The sequence below is a fragment of the Sparus aurata genome, chromosome 10, assembly GCF_900880675.1.
Source record: "Sparus aurata chromosome 10, fSpaAur1.1, whole genome shotgun sequence".
In the NCBI taxonomy this organism is placed as follows: Eukaryota; Metazoa; Chordata; class Actinopteri; order Spariformes; family Sparidae; genus Sparus; species Sparus aurata.
Genome location: NC_044196.1, coordinates 24317424 through 24336175, shown reverse-complemented (window position 1 = coordinate 24336175; position 18752 = coordinate 24317424). Strand labels below are relative to the sequence as shown.

At 41.0% G+C, this 18752-nt stretch overlaps 1 protein-coding gene across 2 annotated transcripts in view; it reads left to right on the top strand.

Moving 5' to 3' along the window:
• peli3 (pellino E3 ubiquitin protein ligase family member 3) overlaps positions 1-18752 on the top strand; it is a 96320-nt gene that overhangs the window by 49270 nt on the left and 28298 nt on the right. Inside the window, exons 2-4 of one of the 2 annotated variants that reach the window (XM_030431911.1) lie at positions 13334-13534; positions 16388-16517; positions 18002-18103. In XM_030431911.1, coding sequence (XP_030287771.1) covers positions 13362-13534; positions 16388-16517; positions 18002-18103 — 405 coding nt within the window. In that variant the 5' untranslated portion in view covers positions 13334-13361. The remainder of the gene's footprint in view (positions 1-13333; positions 13535-16387; positions 16518-18001; positions 18104-18752) is intronic. The other variant, XM_030431910.1, reaches the window with a different exon arrangement.

Genomic DNA, 18752 nt, shown 5'->3' with positions numbered 1-18752 from the left:
CAAAGTTATCAGTGAGCCATTTAAGTTCCCTCTCAAAAACACATATCTTCCTTCTGTGTCCTTCTTTTCAAATAGGGACTCAAAACATATTTTACTGGAAATTAATATTGCCACCCCTCTCCTATGCCCATTTGCATATGATGATGAGAACTGATACTTAAAGCCCAATCTTTTTAATTTAGCGTGCTCTATGTCTGAAAGATGGGTTTCTTGCAAAAACGCCACCTCAACTTTGTCTCTTTTTAGTTTTGTCAAAATCTTACTTCTTTTGATAGGGTTGACTAGACCATTCACATTATAAGTTGCTATTTTAATTGCTTGCATATAGTGTCCAATATTGAAAGGAAATTATAAAAGGGAAAACCCTCTCGCACCAACATAAGTATTCACCTTTAACTGAATGTATCACAGGCAGCACCCCAAAAGCTGCATGGAACGGCAGCAAAACATGCCTCTTAATGAGGAACAACACAAACACAGTAACACATGAAAAAAAGACTTCCAATAGTGAGGTCTTCATTTCGACCCTTATTAGGCCCTGATGGTAAAAGGGCCTTGAGGGAAATCCTCCCTCACCAGCCGGTGAGAGAGGGCCCTCAGCCATTTGCAGTTTTATTCTAATGTCCATCCGGCTGTCTGACAGAGGAAAACAAAACTCCCGACTTTGTTGTATGTTCATAGTTATAGCCTGTAAAATGTTCCCGTAATGTACAGTACTTGTTCACAGTCTGTTCTTACTGATAGCTGGTTCTCCCGGATTCTCCTCTTTAGAATAAAAACTCACCCCTTCATCTCCGGGACCCCCAACGACTCGTGAATCACAGATGTTTTATAGTCATTCTGGATCCTGGCGCCTAAACACCTGTAGTTTTTCCACGTAGCTCCTCCCTTTGCCTGCTCTCTCCCGGTTCCCCGATCTCCTGCTCGTTCGCCATGTGAACTTCTGAATCTGCTCCAGCAGAGATTCCGGGTGTTTAATAACCGAGACCCCCTCTTCGCCATGTCCCCGGTCGCCTCCCCCGCTGATCCGTACACCACTGTCCCCTCCGGGTAGAACACTCTCAACCGGGCCGGGAACGGAGTTTGAAATCTGATTTTCTTCTCCTTCAGTACTGATTTCGCTTCGGCATATTCCTTTCGTTTTTTCAACACATCTGGCGCGTAGTCATGATCCAGATTAACACTTTTTCCGTGAAGTTGAAATCCCCGCTTTTGCCAGGCCAGCTTCAGTAACTCCTCTTTCATCCTTCAGCTTGACAATTTAGCCACAATGGACCTCGGTGGAGCTCCCGCTGGCGGCTTCGGTGTCAGGGCGCGGTGAGCTCTCTCCACTCGCAGCTCAAAGGAGTCCTAGAGCCCCAGGCCCTCCCGCAGCAAACGCTCGACATCGAGCCACCATCGATGGAGAGTCCTCCTCCGCTCCCTCTTTAACTCCGTGGATTCTGACGTTCTCTCTTCTGGAGCGACCCTCTAGATCCGTCAGCTTTGCATCCAGGTGTATCTGCAGTTTCAGCAGCTCCGTAACGGCTTCTTCCGTCCCCTGAATCCGAGTTTCGGCCGTGTTGATCCTCTTTTCCGCCTCCTCTATCCTAGTGTTAGTTTTATTTATTTCTTCACGGATCTCTTTCAGCTGCTGACTGTTGTCCTTCCTAAACTCCCTTAGTTCTTTCAGTATAAGGCCCAGACCTGCTTCTTCCATCTGCTCTTGGCCGTGGTTCGGGTCCGTATCCTCCATTTCGTTGCTAGCTTGGAGCTCCTGGCTAACTTCGTCTCTCTCAATTAACTCCGACTGCATGAACTTTTTCGGCTGATATTTAGGCATTCTCAAAACCCATAGTCCTAAACTTCATCTACTCTCACATTTTTAAACTTATTCGAGTTGTTGTGGGCAATTTTTACTTCGATATGTTGGGAGCAACTTTCCTATGCTGCCATCACCTCGCTCGTCAAACCGGAAGTCCCCCAGTTCACATTTAATGCCCAGCAACCATGTTGTGTGAAAAGCAAACATACTGGACAGAATCTGGACTGTTTGTGTGAGCTTTTGATGTGTAGAGGAACTCTGAACATAAATTAACATGAAATACTAACCGATACTGTTGAGTCAGAAGTTTTAAACAATCAGTGACATTTATCAGCTGCTTCTTGTGCGGACATGCTCCTGGTAATGTAGAGAAACACATATGGATTCTGCTGCTGGAGGATCAATGCAGGTAATGTCATTAATATTTTCAACAAACAAATACGTCCCCCAGCTACTTGTAACCCTCTATTTATCCAAATGATAAATTTTTAACCTGTCCTACCTGACCCACCGACTGAGATCAGGACACCCACAGAGAGACACAGCAGTGCTCCTCCCCCTCAGTTTGATGTCAGTGTATCTTTTTCTCCTCATCCTTCGCAGGAAGTGCAGATGTTGCTGTGTCTTCTTGACCAGTGCCGCAGTGTTCACAAATCAGTTAAGGTTGTCTGTGATGTGCACCCCCAGAAACTTGGTGCTGCTGCTAGCAGCCAGTTGCACAGGGGGGTGCTGAAGCCCAGGGGTCCCAGTTTGTCTACCAGATGCTGTGGAATGATGGTATTAAACACTGAACTGACGTCCAGGAACAGCATTCGAACATGAGTGTTTTTCCCCTCCAGGTGTGCAAGGCACAAGTGAAGAGCGGTAGAGATTGCATCCTCAGTGGAGCGGTTGGCCGGTAGGCAAACTGGAAGGGGTCAAACGAGGCAGGGAGTCTGGAGGTGATGTGCTCCTTTACCAGCCCTCCAAAGCACTTCATCATAATAGGAGTGAGTTCAATGGACTCAATGTGATTTGAGATTACTTTGGCACTGGGATGATGGTGGCAGTTTTGAAACATGATGGGACTTTGGCTTGATCCATTGAAGTGTTAAAAATGTCCGTTAGGACCCAAGCCAGCTGATCTGCACATTCGCTAAGCACCCGCCCAGGCTTCCGTGAGTTGACACTCCTCAGATACTTTTGCACCTCAGCCATGTCAAGGCAGAGTGCCTTTTCATCCTGGTGGGGAAAACATTTCACAGCAAGAGAGTTGTTCAGTGCCTCAAACCTCCCAAAGAATATATTTAGTTCATTTAGGAAGTCCATTTCATCGTCACACACAGGAGGGGCAATCCTGTAGTTGGTGATAGTCCATATGCCTTGCCACATATCCCTGGTGTTAGCGGGATCATGGAAAAAGTATTGGATTTTTCGACTGTGAGCATGCTTTGCTCGTCTGATGGCACGATTCAAGTCTTGCTGTTCTCAGTGCCATCTCGTCAGACTTGAAGGCTGAGGTCCATGCCTTTAGCATTTTGCGTACTTCATCAGTCATCCAGGGTTTTTGGATGACCCGGGTGGTGATGGATTTGCTAGCACAGAGTTCCTCTGTGCATTTGTTAATGTAGGCTGACACATACATGGCATACTTTATGTCATAACCTATGTTGATGTGATTATTGTAAGTGGCAGCTGCTTTGAACATATCCCAGTCAGTGCACACAAAACTGTCCTGTAGTGCCTCCATAGCCCTCTCAGACTGCACCCTCACCTATAAGCAGGGGCTTATATGCTGGAATTAGCATAACAGATAGATGGTCTGAAGAGCCAAGATGGGGGCGGGGGCCTGCTGTGAATGCATCTTTCATGGTGGTGAAAGCCACGTCTAATTTATTTACTCCCCTAGTTGCACATGCTGGTGGAAATGTGGGAGAACTTACTTCATGTTGGCCTGGTTGAAATCTCCAGTGACAATGAAAGAGCTCTCAATGTGTGTAGCTTGCAACTCACTGATAGTCTGGTAGAGAACCTTCATGTCCTCTTTAGTGTCAGCACTGGAGGGCACATACACAGCAGTGATGGAAACTAAGGTAAACTCCCTAGGCAGATAGAATGGTCTGCAGTTTACATTCAAAAGCTCAATGTCCGGTGAGCAATGGCTTGAGACAAACTTAGCATTTATACACCAGTTGTTGTTGATGTAAATACATAGACCACCCCCTCTGGGGTGGTCTTGGAGTGCGCACCTCCTGTCAGCACGAAATGTAGCCAGTCCCTCAAAGCTGACAGCATTGTCTGGGATTGATGAATTTAGCCATGTCTCTGTCAGAGTTATTGCGCAACAGTTCCTCATCTCTTGTTTACTTGTTATTTCCAGCTGCAGATTATCTATTTTGTTCTCCAGGGAACATTTGAGAGTAAGATAGATGGCAGTGGCGTTTTAGCTTAGCTGTTAGTCCTCCCCGACAGCCACGCTTCCACCTTCGGTCACACCGCCTCCGCTTGCTCCTCTGTCGGCTTGTGATGCTAGGAGCATCCATAGCAACTGGGTCTTGTCAGCATAACACTCGGTCACACCGCCTCTGCTTGCTCCTCTGTCGGCTTGTGATGTTAGGAGCATCCACAGCAACTGGGTCTTGTCGGCGTAGCACTCGGTCACACTGCCTCCACTTGCTCCTCTGTCGGCTTGTGATGCTAGGCGCGTCCATAGCAACGGGGTCTTCTCGCCAGTGTAGATGCCCAGACAGGGCGTCAGCATCTTGATTTTTTCTTCTTTTTTTTCTGGACTGGTATTACTGATATCTGATGCTGATTCTGAAATACAACCTCTTTGCACCATGTGCTGCACTTTGCTGCCAGATTATCCACAGTTTGAGTAGCAAAATGGGCTTGGACACACCCTAAATGCATTTGCACCATGTGCAATAGTTTGTTTCAAAAGTGCCCAGTGTTGTGTAACGAAATGAAAGTTCTTTAACTCCTTTATGCTACACAAATACAAATGACATATAGCTATTTATATACAAGAATACACAGAGTGCATCTATTGAATTTGCTTGGGGTGTATGTAAAACAGCAGCAGTGAGTTGGTGATGATAATATGGTTGGCATCTTTACAGGTTCAACATTAGGTAAACACTGTCCATCAACTGACTGCATGAGCACCAAACATTAATGATGCTAACAAAGAGTCCACCTCTCCTCGTGTAGTCCTGCAAGCATTCATCTGGGACACAGTCAACCTGTTGAGTGAACAGCTTGATCTGAGATGTTGTTGGCATAACAGTCTCTGATTTTACATTTTTTGGCCAGCCTGAGTCCCATTTATCCATTTCCTCATCCTGTGACTGGACATTAGTGAGAATATAAACAATTAAAATATCTCTGATAACGATTATTTACATAATTATTAATGCAATATATACCTGAATTTTACAACAACCTTTACAGCGATATCAATCGCAAGCACACATTTTTTATTCACCTTTTACACTAATGTAGCTTGGAAGAAGGCTAGCTATGTGGGAGGATGTTGTCCCAATTCTTATTCTATCATTCCTTCCCTGATTGGTCTACACCAGACCTTTCATTTTTTAAAAGGGTTCGCAAATGTGGGTGAGAGGTCTGGAACTCTGTTACCCCACAAATAATCAATAGATAATCCTAAAGTTAAACGCTTGAAACAGGTTTTTGGTTTTAAGAGGTTGTAAGCGGAAAGAGAAGGTGAAAGATATAGAAGGAGATCCATCTGGGGGTGAGGGAGGGTAACATAATTGTTCATAACACTGGTTGTTGTGTTACATAATGTGGAGCAGGCTTGATCTGTGGCTCTGTCATGCTTTAAAATATGAAAACAGACACAACCAATCTGTGTATGATTGACTGTTTTATGCTGTTGAGTATGTTTTTGATTCATCCATTATCTCAGAATACATGTGAAGAGACAAGTGCAATATCTTTATTTAAACAGGTTGATGAGGAGAAGTAGTGAGATGAGTCTTGTCATGAGGCCATAATTCACTGCAGAGTTCATTTGTCAGCTGAAGTATATTTAGCTCTCTGTTCATTTGTTTCTGGAAGAGACAAATGTGACTCTTCCTTTCTTTCCCTCTTTAGTCTTTCTTTCTCTTCTGCACAATACACACACTCGCCCTTCCTGCAGTAGGCGGTTAGAGAGAGTGAAGGCTGGGAGTAAAGGAGAGGGAAGCCAGAAAAGGGACCACAAATGTCCAAGAAAAACAGGATTGGGGGGGGGGGTACTATACTATACTCCTACACTGCTCCTGCCACGAAACCAAAATGTGAAATCACGATCAACAAATGGAATACACAAGTAGTCTTTTTAATGCAAATATATGTAAATATGGACAGCAAGCCAAAGGAAGACTTAATGTTTGCAGAAGGACTGGCATAAGAAATGATGAATTGAGCTAGTAGAACTGAAAAAATAGGAAATGGTCGGCTGTTTTGGTGTTGAATCATGCTCTACTGATGCATTGCATTTTTCATGTTGTGTTCAACTGTTTACCTATTTGTTGAGCTGAGCTTCACATTAATGTGGCACAGTGAGTTGTGTCACATTGTTGCACTGTCTAGCGCAATTACCTGTGTTTTTCCTGTGCATTATCAGATTGTCGAGTGAGACTGATACCTGTGCAATGGTTGAGCTTATTCACATCATGTTACAACTGTAAATTGGTGACTTATTGACAAATAAGTCTCTTCAACAATAGAGCAGTGACACGTTCCATTTTATACTGTAAAATGATGTGTTCACTGCAGCATTTGGCCACTATTGCTCTTTTGTTGGCTACTTGGGGGCAGCTGAGCAAATGAAAAACAACATTAACATATAACTATCTTACATTTCAAAGCTGATATATTATGTATGAGCCAACATTTGCTTATTTCCACATACAGCAGTTGCAGAGCTTCCCGATGAATATGAATCCAATATTCATGTTGCCTTAGCTCTGATTTTGGTCTCAACCAACTCTTCAGAAAAAAAATCTAGTGCTGTCTTTTACGTTCAGCAGCTTAAAGTTCCACTATACTGACTTGTGCCTGTCTGCTGTTTAGTGCGGAACTGGTAGTGTACTTTGTGTTTTTCAAACTTTTTCAGTGAAAACAGCCACCTGCTGCTCGAGAAAACAGCTCATTAGCTCCCTGTATCCACTTATCTGTGGGTAAATCACCGAAATCAACAGCTTTTATATTACACATAGCCATTTGATTTATCATTAATATCATACAACTAAGAGTCGACAACCATGCTAGCCACTCTGTTCGGCCCTGATAACACATACTTGGAGAGTGGTGTGCCTGTGAAAATGGGGCTGCATGTGGGACCAGCTGATGAAATGTTATGATGAAAAGTTCAGAATATTTTAACCCCTGAAAATCGTGAGAAAAATGCAAAGCAGAGCGAGAGAGGAGCACACACCAGGGGTGCTGTATAAAAACAATAGTTTTGCTGGCGACACGTCTCTCTGTGATTGGCTGCCTAAGCTATCATGAGGCATATCAGTGCTTTGATCTACATACACATACATGTGTAAAATATGACCTGGCAATACATCACAAAGTTAATGTTAATATGCCTTAAAACACTAAATAGCAAGTACAGATGAGGCTGATGGAAATGTCATCAGTTTTGCAGGTGTTTTGATAAATTTTATAAGATTTTGGAAGATGAATAAATTTTGACAAAATGTCACGTCAACATGTCACATTTTTGTTGAGACATTTCAGTCTGGACTAACTGACAGACAGCCTAGAGCTATGCCAGCAGTGTGGCTAAATACACTGATTAATGCAATTAATGCCCACATTTAAGAGATCCATATCAAACATATTGGTTTATGTTAAAAAAAAAATTATGATGATTTTTTCTTTCAATCTTTATAACTATATATCTATATTTCTAAAATCACTGTGATACAGTTGTGTGATGTGTAGAGCCATGTTGTGTATAGATCATGGTGGACTGTGTTTTGTTACATTATGTTAAGGGTTTTTTGCATTGCCCTGTGTTGAATTTATGCACAGCATTATGATCTGTGGTCAGTGCTGTGTCGTAATGCTGTGATACAGTGTGTTTTGTTGCGTGGTTTTGGTTGGTTGATATTACGTGGTTTACAGGGCGATATTATTTGTTTGTAGTGTTGTGTAATACCGTGTGTGAGCCTGAGAACCATCAGCAGTAGCATCCGTTCCTACCACAAACCCTCCAGCCACTCCACTCTGCTCTTATGGACTGCATTCCCTTTTTTTTATTGTTATTTTTCTCTCCTTTCTTTCCTTTGTCAGACAGCTTTTCTTTGTTTCATCTCTCTCTCTCTCTCTCTCTCTCTCTCTCTCTCTCTCTCTCTCCCCACCCCCAGGATGTGGCTGTGGGTTGATTAGAAAATGCGTGGCACAGAAAAGGCAATCCATCACCCTGCCAAAGCCAGCTACTTCTGCGCATGCGCTTGCTGACACATACACCCAAACACACACACTCTCCACCTCCTCTTCCTCCTCTTCCTCATTTCCCTCATTTCTTTAAAATCCACACAGATGCATTCATGCTTTGCTGTGTGTTTTTCTTTTTAAGGGGCCAGCATCATCTCTCATCTGCCCTCCATCCCCACTTTCGTTTCTTCCTTTCACCTTTCCTTGCCCTTCATACCTCCTCCTCCTCTTTGTCCTCCTCTGACTCCCACCTCCCACTCCTTCTCGTCTACCTCCGCCAATGTAACCAGTCATGCCTCTTTTGCTTTTATAGATTATCCTGATGGTAATTTTGCTCAGTTAGATCATTTACAGTGCAGACACAGAGAGAAGTACTAAGGAAGAGTGAGGGGCGTTTGCAGTGAAATATTTATTAACCCTCACATGATCCCACAGGAGGTTAATCATTTCTGCTGTGGTGATATCTACTTTATTAATGCCACCAAATCATCTTAATACTTATAACTGATGGACCTTGACCATTGGATGAAGACATTGCCCCAGCCCTGGGACTAAGCAGAAAAAAACAACCATACACTTTCTGGATTCAAGTTCCTCTTTTTCACTGATCTTAGGTAATGTTTAGACGGCAGTAAAATCACACCAAAACTCACCAGAACACTCTTGGTTTTGTCTTGGCTTGAAATAAATCTGGCTATACATGCCATTTTCACCCATGGTGACTCCCATCATGATTCATAGAACTGTAGAGCCACATGCTTCAGGACTAACTGAGCCACAAGCTAATTAGCTTATGGTCACTAGCAGCCAACCCGTAACAAGCGCTCGTCTCCCCCTCAGGTGAATATTGTACTCATGTCTGCGCAGGAAACCTGAGTGAAATAGATTTTTAAAAGTCTGTGTGTTCAGCTCTCAGTACTTTTTTAGCTTCTAACTAAATCTCTTTAGTTTCTTTCATACTTTCTACTACTCTTTTCTTACTTTCAAACATCTGCTGTGTTTTACTGTTTCAGCGTGTTCACTTTCAGCTGTGTCAGGAGTCATGTTTAGTTACTGGTGCTGAAAACACAACGTTTCCTGTAATGCTGCTTCATTATAAAATAAAAGCTTTTATTGCAAAGAAGTTATAGTAAATGAAACATGTTTGTAACTGAATTAGTGGAGCCACTTTGTTAGCTGTGATTCTTTAATAGTGAACAGGACCATTGGTTTAAGGTTTAAGACACACCTTCAAATAGGTAACCCAGATGTGATGGAAAAATGGCAATGGTCTTCATCCAAGAATTAAGTTGTTGCTCATGAAGTTTGTTCAGCTGTCATCACTTGACCTTCATATTTAACTTTGGCCATGTAAAAACACAAGGTCAAAGGTTCACAACTCTATTCACTGATGAAGATCTTGAGATACAGATAACTGTATCTTGAGATCAGATAACTCTTGAAGAAAGTACTAACAATGTCAAGAATTAACTTTTAAGCTTCTTCACACATCACTACCCTCCTAAAAAAATCGAAAGTAAGATGTCTGCACAGAGTCAAAAGATACTTAAGGACAACACCCACCCAACCACAGTCTGAAATAAATGGCATTTTTTTTACCTAATGCCATACCTAAATATTTTCTTGCTTAATTTTTCAGAAGGATGCACCAATTGGATACATTTGTTAGGTATTTGGAGCTGATAACAACCTTGTCAACCCTATTTCGCCATAACAACATTATCTTGATGAGCTCCACAAAGTGTAAACAAATTTAAACTTTTGAAATAAGAAGGCTCTGGTACTAAATTAGGAATTAGTATTGGTGAGCAGTGATTTTCCCAAATGTGAGTGGTTGGGAACGTAATTTTGGGGCATATAGGTTTTAAAATAAATCATTTGGGGATTATAAATACATCTAAAACACAAAATTTCCCCTGTAAAAACCTATAAGGCCCTGTGAATTCCTAACTCAGAGGAAGACCCCCCGTCTATTTCTTCCTCTTGCATTCCTCCTCCCTCTCCCTTCATTTGCTTCTGTCAACCCGGCCCCCCTGAGTCCGCTCTGCCTTCACCTATGCATCGCAGCCACTGCTCAATATCCAGCCAGGGCTACAGAGAGCCTAGGTAATGAGATGGCCTCTGGATACCTGAATCTGCATTCTGCCATCCGTCATCTGATTATGAGCGGGCATTCTTCTCATTTGGCCCCATCAGATGGCCAAAATGCAGTCACATCTAATAATGACCATGCAATTCACTCACTGGTGTTGTAGTCCTTATTTTCATGTGAATGATGATCTAAAAGGATGTTTACTTAATGCTGACGCAGAAAAATCAAACAGAAAGGAAGAGGAAAGCATCCAAACTTGGGATAGTATTTTTCAGTGTTATTACATTCACATTCCCAGGATGATTATCTAATCTGCTCAAAGGGAGAACAAAGCTTGTAGGGCTTTGTCATGCTTCTGCACCACTTGCCTTTCACCATGTAGGTGGTCTCGCCCACTTTTGATTAATAATAGGCTTGAGCATTAAGAACTGGCTTAGAACCTGTGTGCAGAGACAGGGATTGAGCTTTGTTTGACTTTTGTAAAACGAATGTCAAAATATCCACGTAGTGACTCATACTGTATGTGGTAGAAATGATCCCACTCTTTTTAGCTTGATATTCATATATCCTCTACTCTCTCACCAGTTAATTAAATGCTTGTCATTGAAATTTTGTTAGTGTTTCGAGGATTTCTGTTATCAAGAAAATTGTATGTTGAGTTGAATGTGTTTTAATACCAAGCCCTTAGTTTAATTTGACAGGACTGCAATCAAAAGCTTTGAAATGTCATTGTAGTAGCGCTCTTGTAGAAATTAAAGGAATAGTGATCCTGCTCCACCTCTGTTAGGTGGCTGTGGCTCAGTAAAAGGCTGCATTTCTTCTGGGCTTTGTTAAGAATCTCGGATACAACTGTTTGTAAATTGATGGCTTTCTGGTTGTTAATTGTGGAGCCTGTGAAAGGGACATGCTCTGTTTCCAGCACTACTTCCTGGGCTTTATATCACTCCTCCGTAGTCACACAATGTAATTCATAACCACGGGTAAAATGGTGAGGCTCAAGACATGCATCACTAAGTATTAACAGGGTTCATAGATGCAGGTATCAGTTTTTCTGCCTGTGTCAATAAAGCTGGATCACTTGTGCCCATCCAATCCTATTAGGATGGGTTGGCTGTTCCGTAAAGGCCCTGGGTCAGCAAACAGCAAGCACTCCAGTTGCACAAAGAGAATGACAATTACCAGAAGAGCCAACATCACAAAGAGTGAAGCTGGCCATCCACCCTGTGCTACAGTAATAACGCACATTACACCTCAACTAGATTTGTCAGCTAAAGGACTGTAAATGATTGGCTTTGTGTTGAGTGGAATATCAAAATTGATAGAGATCACGCCTTTGGGACGGTGACCCTCATCATTAAGACCTCTGTGTACTTAAGTGCTAAATGAAACAATTAATTGCTGACGTTAGCAGACTTCTTCTGCTAACATGTATAATTCTGTCACAGGCACATGTCTTGTGCTATCATCATTTAGGTTTAGGTTTCACAGTTAAAAACTTTCAATAAATGAAATGTTATCAACAGACCCTAGAGAAAAACAGTGTTAACCTTATTTAAAAGACATCTGTGTAATGTGTTAAAAAGATGCCTACTGAAGTGAGAATGCTAATCAGCTAGCCCTGACACATCCTGTCTTGTAATACCGCTTTGTGCTGCAGAAGGTGATAGCCCCTGTAGTTTCAGCTGGGAGAAATATGTAAGCAGCAGCAGAGTTTTACATCTGTGTTCCTAACTAAGCCAAAAAATACAACTTGAATTTATTCTACTGAACTAAGACAAGCTTCATTGCCTAGTTAACTCATCATAAAACACACTTTAACCCATGTCCAGCCATGTTTACTGAGAGGCTACCAAGCTCTGCTGAGTTGATCCTGCGGCTACTCCCCCCGTCATCCAAGGTCATGGTCCAAACACACGGGCAGACTCCAATCAGCTAATAGGGCCACTTAGCTCCACAGCTAACCGAGCAGCTGCTACAGCTTAAGGTTGCTACAGCAAAGTAGTGAGCAGCAGTTAGCGGTGACGCTGGCCTGAAAACCTGTGAGCAATAAACGTCGTAGAGGGAACTGACTCTGTTCGTCATTTTCCATCTGTACATTCTAGCTGAAAAGCAGTTGAGTACAGACTGATAGCTAACACTCACAGACAGTAAAGCCTGATGTTTTTTGAGGTCATATAGTTAGGGCATTTATTGATTGGCAAATATTTATTGATTGGCAAGAGATACTTGCCAATATCTTGGCAAGTATTTCTCTTTGATGAGCGAGTTACTAATGAGCAGTCATCACAACTCAAGGCTTCATAAGTGTCTGTTGAATATGGGTGATGTCATTACGACCTAATGATGGTTGTAATAACAGTGCTGGATGACAGTATAAACTGGGTAATTTTCATGTGCTTTTTATAGATAAAATCTGTCTGACCTTTTCCCCATGTTCATCAATAAATAAAATACATTCAATACATTTCAAACAGAGGTACTTAGGTCAAGAAAGTGCCTATAAAAGTCTCATCTGCCATTATTGGTGCAAAATTGACTGCTCAGCATCTTATTTTGCAAAATGAACATCATGCTGTTTTGACTTGAAAACGGGAAATTGAGACCATAAATCCTTGAGAAAACTGTTTACTTAAGTTATAAATCAAGTGAGAAGTAGGGTAATTTCTTCATAAGATTAGATACAATCAGACTTCTTTTTGCAGCCAGTGGCATCATCCCTTGCTGGCCAATTAGCAATGCGCGTTAAAGGCACATTCACATTTGCCTCACTTTTTATAAAACATGTGGAAAATGTTGATAGTGTAGGTTGTGTTGGTTGCTCAGTATTAGTGGACACATCTCTGATCACATAAAAGACATACCAAAATGTGTTGCACTTTTTTAGGTATGATCCAGTGTTTCATTGCATAATATTCTGACACACTGAAATTGAGTTTCATTATCAGTAACACAATATTTTCTGACTCATTCTTTTCTCTGAACCCCTATCCTCCCCTCCCCAGCAGCGAGCCCCAGTTGTTGCCGGTGGGCATGGTTTTGGAGGGTAGCTCAGAGGCGCTGTGTCCCCCCCCATCTCTGGAGCTGCGCCCATCCTGCAACAAGAGCCAGCCCTCGCCTCCTCTGGGGTCAAGCTCACAATCCCACGACGGAGTCTTCTCTGAGGACAAGGAGCCCGTCAAGTATGGCGAGCTCATCGTATTAGGGTGAGATCATGAAGTGCCATTTCTGCTGATGTACATTGTATTATATGTCCACTTGTGGTTGAGTCTGAGCTCGTCTAGGTTGCTAGTCTCTGAGACCTGACCCAGGATCAATTCAATAATATTCAATCTGATACAGTTGGTCTTGGGTCTTTGTGTGTTATTAGTTTTCCTTTGGGTCAACACTCTTGTTTAGAAAAATATTTTTTCACAACTCTGTTTTAGTCTAAAGACCTCCAGTGTGAGTGTGGCTTTTAAATTCATAAATAACTAGATGCAAGCTTTCTCAAATCAAATCAATTCAATTTTATTTATATAGCCAAAAATCTCATTGCCTCAGTGGGCTTGACAGTCTGTAAAGTGAACGACATTCCCTGTCCGAAGACCCTCAATTCGAGTGAGGAAAAACTTGCCATATTAAGAAAAGAAATGTTTTTAACAGAGGAACAAAAAGATGGAAGAAACCTCAGGGAGAGCCACAGAGGACGATCAGACATGCAATAGATGTTGCATGTACAGTACAGGGGCGCTTTGGTTCTTTTAGAGACCCATCTCACAACTTAGTTAGATCTGATCACGGTGGGTACCATCCCAACATGCTGTCTTTGTGTACTTCAGTGTTTTTCAGATATGATCTCTTTTAATCAGAGTAATCAACCATTCACAGTAACTGTTCAAACACTACAACTGTGAAGTATCTGCAGGCAAGAATTGAGCAAAATCAGATCAGTAACATCTTAATGCATCACCTTAGGTAAAAAAAACAAAAAACAGATCTGGTAACATATCATGACATGGACAGATGTGTAGTGCAATATTTTTCACTTATGGCTATCATCCATTGATTGAGAGCCCATATAGGTCTAAGTTCTCATTTTGCTTCAGTCCATGCACCATCTCCTGCAACCACACACACAATATCCTCAGCATTACCTAGAGGTTTTTACAGGTATCTGAGACCCAGTGTGAGCCCTGAGTCAGGTCAAGCATCATTCACCCAGACACCTACTTAGATCTTGCAAGATAATTTTATGCTACACGATATTAATAGAAAAATAACCATAGACTTAATGGTTTATGGTTTAACTTTACACAGAAGGAATATTATGTGCAGTTATTTTAAATTTGAGCTGAGGATCGTAATTGGTTTCTCTCTGATTAAAGGCAGGGCCAACTATCTACAAAGCAAATCAAGTGCACTCCTTGTGTCTTGCCAACAAAAGAAGGAAACTGAATTGCATAGTGATGCTGGACACACAGAAGAGAAAGAGAGAGAGAGTTCTGTGCAAGAGTGCAAGAGTTCAAAACATTTTTGACATTCATTCACCTTCATGAGGAACACAAAAAAGACATAGACAGACATGAAATAGACTGCACATTAGTATGAGTGGAGGACAGGGACACGGATATATGCTTCCATTCCTTGACCTATTGATCCAGGCACTGATGAATAATGAGAATTGCTTGGTTCTCTGTTGATGTGATTACAGAGAGAGGGGGGATAACCTGCCATCGACATTTCACAACATCCATCTAATCATGGCTTCTCTGTGGCTAGCATAACATGAGAGAACACTTTTCTTAATAAATGCTAATCAGTGTTCAGGAAATAATATTCCACAGAGTCCCTCCTTATTGACCTGACTGATAGAGCCAGGTTAATTGAAGACATTGGGTTACATAATTGACCTTCAGAGGGTATTGATACAGTAAATATTAAATTTCATGCAATATATTACTGTACATTGCAGATTGTTGGTTGTGATATGCATATAAGTTGGTTTAAATCTTACCTAAATAATCATACTCATCATTTAAATATTAACAGAACCCATTAGATCTAGGAGAGGTCACGTGTGGCAATCATAGGGATCAATCATAGGAACCTTCTCTTTGCAATTTACATAAATGATATAAAATGTGCAGTCGTTTGTGATTTTATTTTGTATGATGATTAGTGACTTTAACATGTGTCTTTGACATAGACAAAATGCTTTGTAAGTTTACTCGAAGTGAACTTGAACATCTGTGTGTCTAAAATGTTTTTGCAGTAGAAGGTATAGTTACCACATTAAAACCTTTGAAATGGCATCAGTTCCTTCTCCCAACTTAAGAATTTCTGAATATATTAATATTTTTTATTTCCCAAGTTTAACTGCTGCATACAAGATATCCAGGATTGACTTCCAAACTATTTGTGATGTCACAAATCATGCTTGTGGGCCCGCCTCTTAAAATCTGATTTTAATGAGCAAAGAGAACACTTCAGCAGATGTATGTGAAATCAGCCTTCTAGTGTTAAACTGTGCACATTCATCTTTCTACACAGTGAAGCTTAGACATTTTATTTTTTGTCATGCCTCAGTGTTATGCATGACACTTCTGAGGGGGAATTTAGTGTGTATACCCTTGACTTTATGTATTTAATGTGTACTGAACCTTAATTAATCTGTGTTCTACAACATTGCAAAGTAGTAATTAGTAGCTGCAAGTAATTCATGAATCACCAATATGAGTCATCATGTCTCATAGTTTTGAATGACAGCATCCAACAATCCAATCAAAGGCACGGGGTGACATTGTAGGAGTTTTGTCCTCAGTTTTCCGTTTGGAATTTTGAGGTCACTGTACATAAATTTGACAAAGTTTGGCAGATTTATAATAGTGACTCGACCCATAACCACTTCATGATAGCTGGATTAGTTGCTGTTGTATAGCAATTAAAATGCATATGTCTATGTGAGTAAAAAAAGTATTTCTGTTAAAAGAGAAAACATCAGGAAACACAAAATGAATTGTTTTAACCCTGTTATCATCATGGCCACAAGTGAGTACATTCCTTCTTATGTTTCACAGGCACAATGGGTCACTGGCCAATGGGGACAAAGGTCGGAGAAGAAGTCGCCTTGCCCTCTATAAGAGACCTAAAGCCAACGGAGTCAAACCTGATGTTATCCACAATGTTTCAACCCCTCTGGTGTCAAAGGTAAATAACATCTTATCCAATTAGTTTTCACTTTAAATTAGTGCTCAGTTTGTAAGCTGTAACTAACCAAACAAAGTACTCACAGGCACTGCGCTACATTAATGGTTATAGAGGATTTTGTTGTAGTCCTCCACAGCACCCCTAAAACACCAACATTTCCTTGCAGGTGTCTCTTGTTTTAAATTCAACAGTTTGGAGGAATCTTCTGGGTTTCCTCAGCACTGCTGAACACTATAAATAACTCAGCGAGTGTATCATTGACAGAGTACTATATTACTGATTACACTACTTTTTAGTTACTTTCAACAAAATGCCCCGAATAACCTCTATAGAACAATTGAATAGCCTAGATCTTTTTAAATTAACTAATAGCCTTGGACACAGCAGACAGACAAAGGATCACAGTCTCATATATGATATAGGAATACATATTTTTTTATAGCAGTCTTAGTTATATGAAACACAACAGACCTATATCTTCTATAATATAGCCACTTATGTCGTGAATACACAAAAATCTCTCTATGCCTTTTCATTTTAGTCCACTGAACAAGGAATACATGGGCATATGTGCTTCAAGAATGAAAATTAAAGTGCGCTTGGACGATTAACGCTTCATCATTAGGCCTGCAAAATACAACAAAAATATTTCAGTCACACAGACACTGAACAAAGAACTTATAGGCTAGGCTATATTAAACACAGAGAGCCTATATTAATATGGTCATGTTGATGTGGATCTTAAAAAGACAACATGAACGCTTCACTTTGGTCTGTAACGCAGATTGTTGGTTGCATGACGCAACTATAGTAATATATAACTGAAATATTATAAGTACTCTGTTATTGCTTAAAGAAATGTGATACTGTAAGCCAAAACACACTTTACAAATGGATGATTTTCCATTTGTGTATTACACCACCCTGAAGCTCAAATATTAAATGTTTCCAATACTTTTGCTGATGACCAAATAAAAGCCAAACTAATGATAGCTGTGCTTTGTGTCTCCTGCAATTTATCAAATGTTGGCATGCCAACACACCAAGCTCAGATGGTGAAAATGCAGCATGTTAGCATTGTCACTGTGAGCATGATAATGTGCTGACATTAGCATTTTGCTCAAAGCACTGCTGTGTAACTACTTATATACACGATGTTTCTCTGCAAGTCTACCCTACTATTTTAAATATTATAGATAATAGGATTGTATGTATATAGTATATTGTAAATATAATGTATTGTATATGTGTTCTGAACTATTCCTTATATATTGTAACAAAAAACAGTCACACAGTGCTTTAACATGAGATGGTCTCTCTCCATCATAACAATACCTCAGCTAGTAAAATGATATCAATCATTTTGAATTAGAGATAGCATTGTTCCTCCAGAACAAAAAATGTCCTCTGGGTAGATTTTCCTGGAGGCCAGACCTTCAGCTCTCCTTGTTATGTGACCTGGATAATGTCTTTTCCATTGGCAGGCACTCAGCAACAAAAGCCAACACAGCATCTCCTACACACTGTCACGGAGCCACTCTGTCATTGTGGAGTACACCCATGACAGCAATACAGACATGTTTCAGGTTGGTGCCGCACACACAAACACACACACACACACACGCACGTGCACATGTGCCATGCCAACTCAACATTCCAGCTGTATGACCTACTGCAGAAATGGGACATTTGCCACCTGCCCAAACAATTGTTAATTGTTACCACTTCAATCAGGAAGTAAGCACTAAAAGACCATAGATGAGCCCCTTTTTTTTTTTTTTTTTTTTTTACAACAACAATGGAAGATGTTGCAGAGAGAGGAAGAGGAAGAAGGAGGGGGAGAATGGGAGGGGGAGAAAGAGTGAGAGGTAGGGGTAGAGATGGTAGAGGAGGTCATGGCCAAAGAAGACAACAACTTTCACATGAAATCAGAGCAACCTTTAGTTTATCATGTCATCAACCATGAGCTGACAATGCGAGCGGCTGGACAGAGAGTGCAGCCTCTCGCATTTTCCTTTTCAGTTTACTGTTTTATGAGCATGTTTTTGTTCACTCCAATGTAAATATACCTGCTGTGCATATGTTGCACTGACTTGTTTGGTGAAAACTACAAAAATAAATGTGTGTGTATCTGCAAATATTTCTGTGCATGTCAACAATCTGAAGAATTTGAACTATTTTAGTATTATGGCAAAGCATACTAAAGATGAGAGTGCTTTTCATTATGCCCAACAG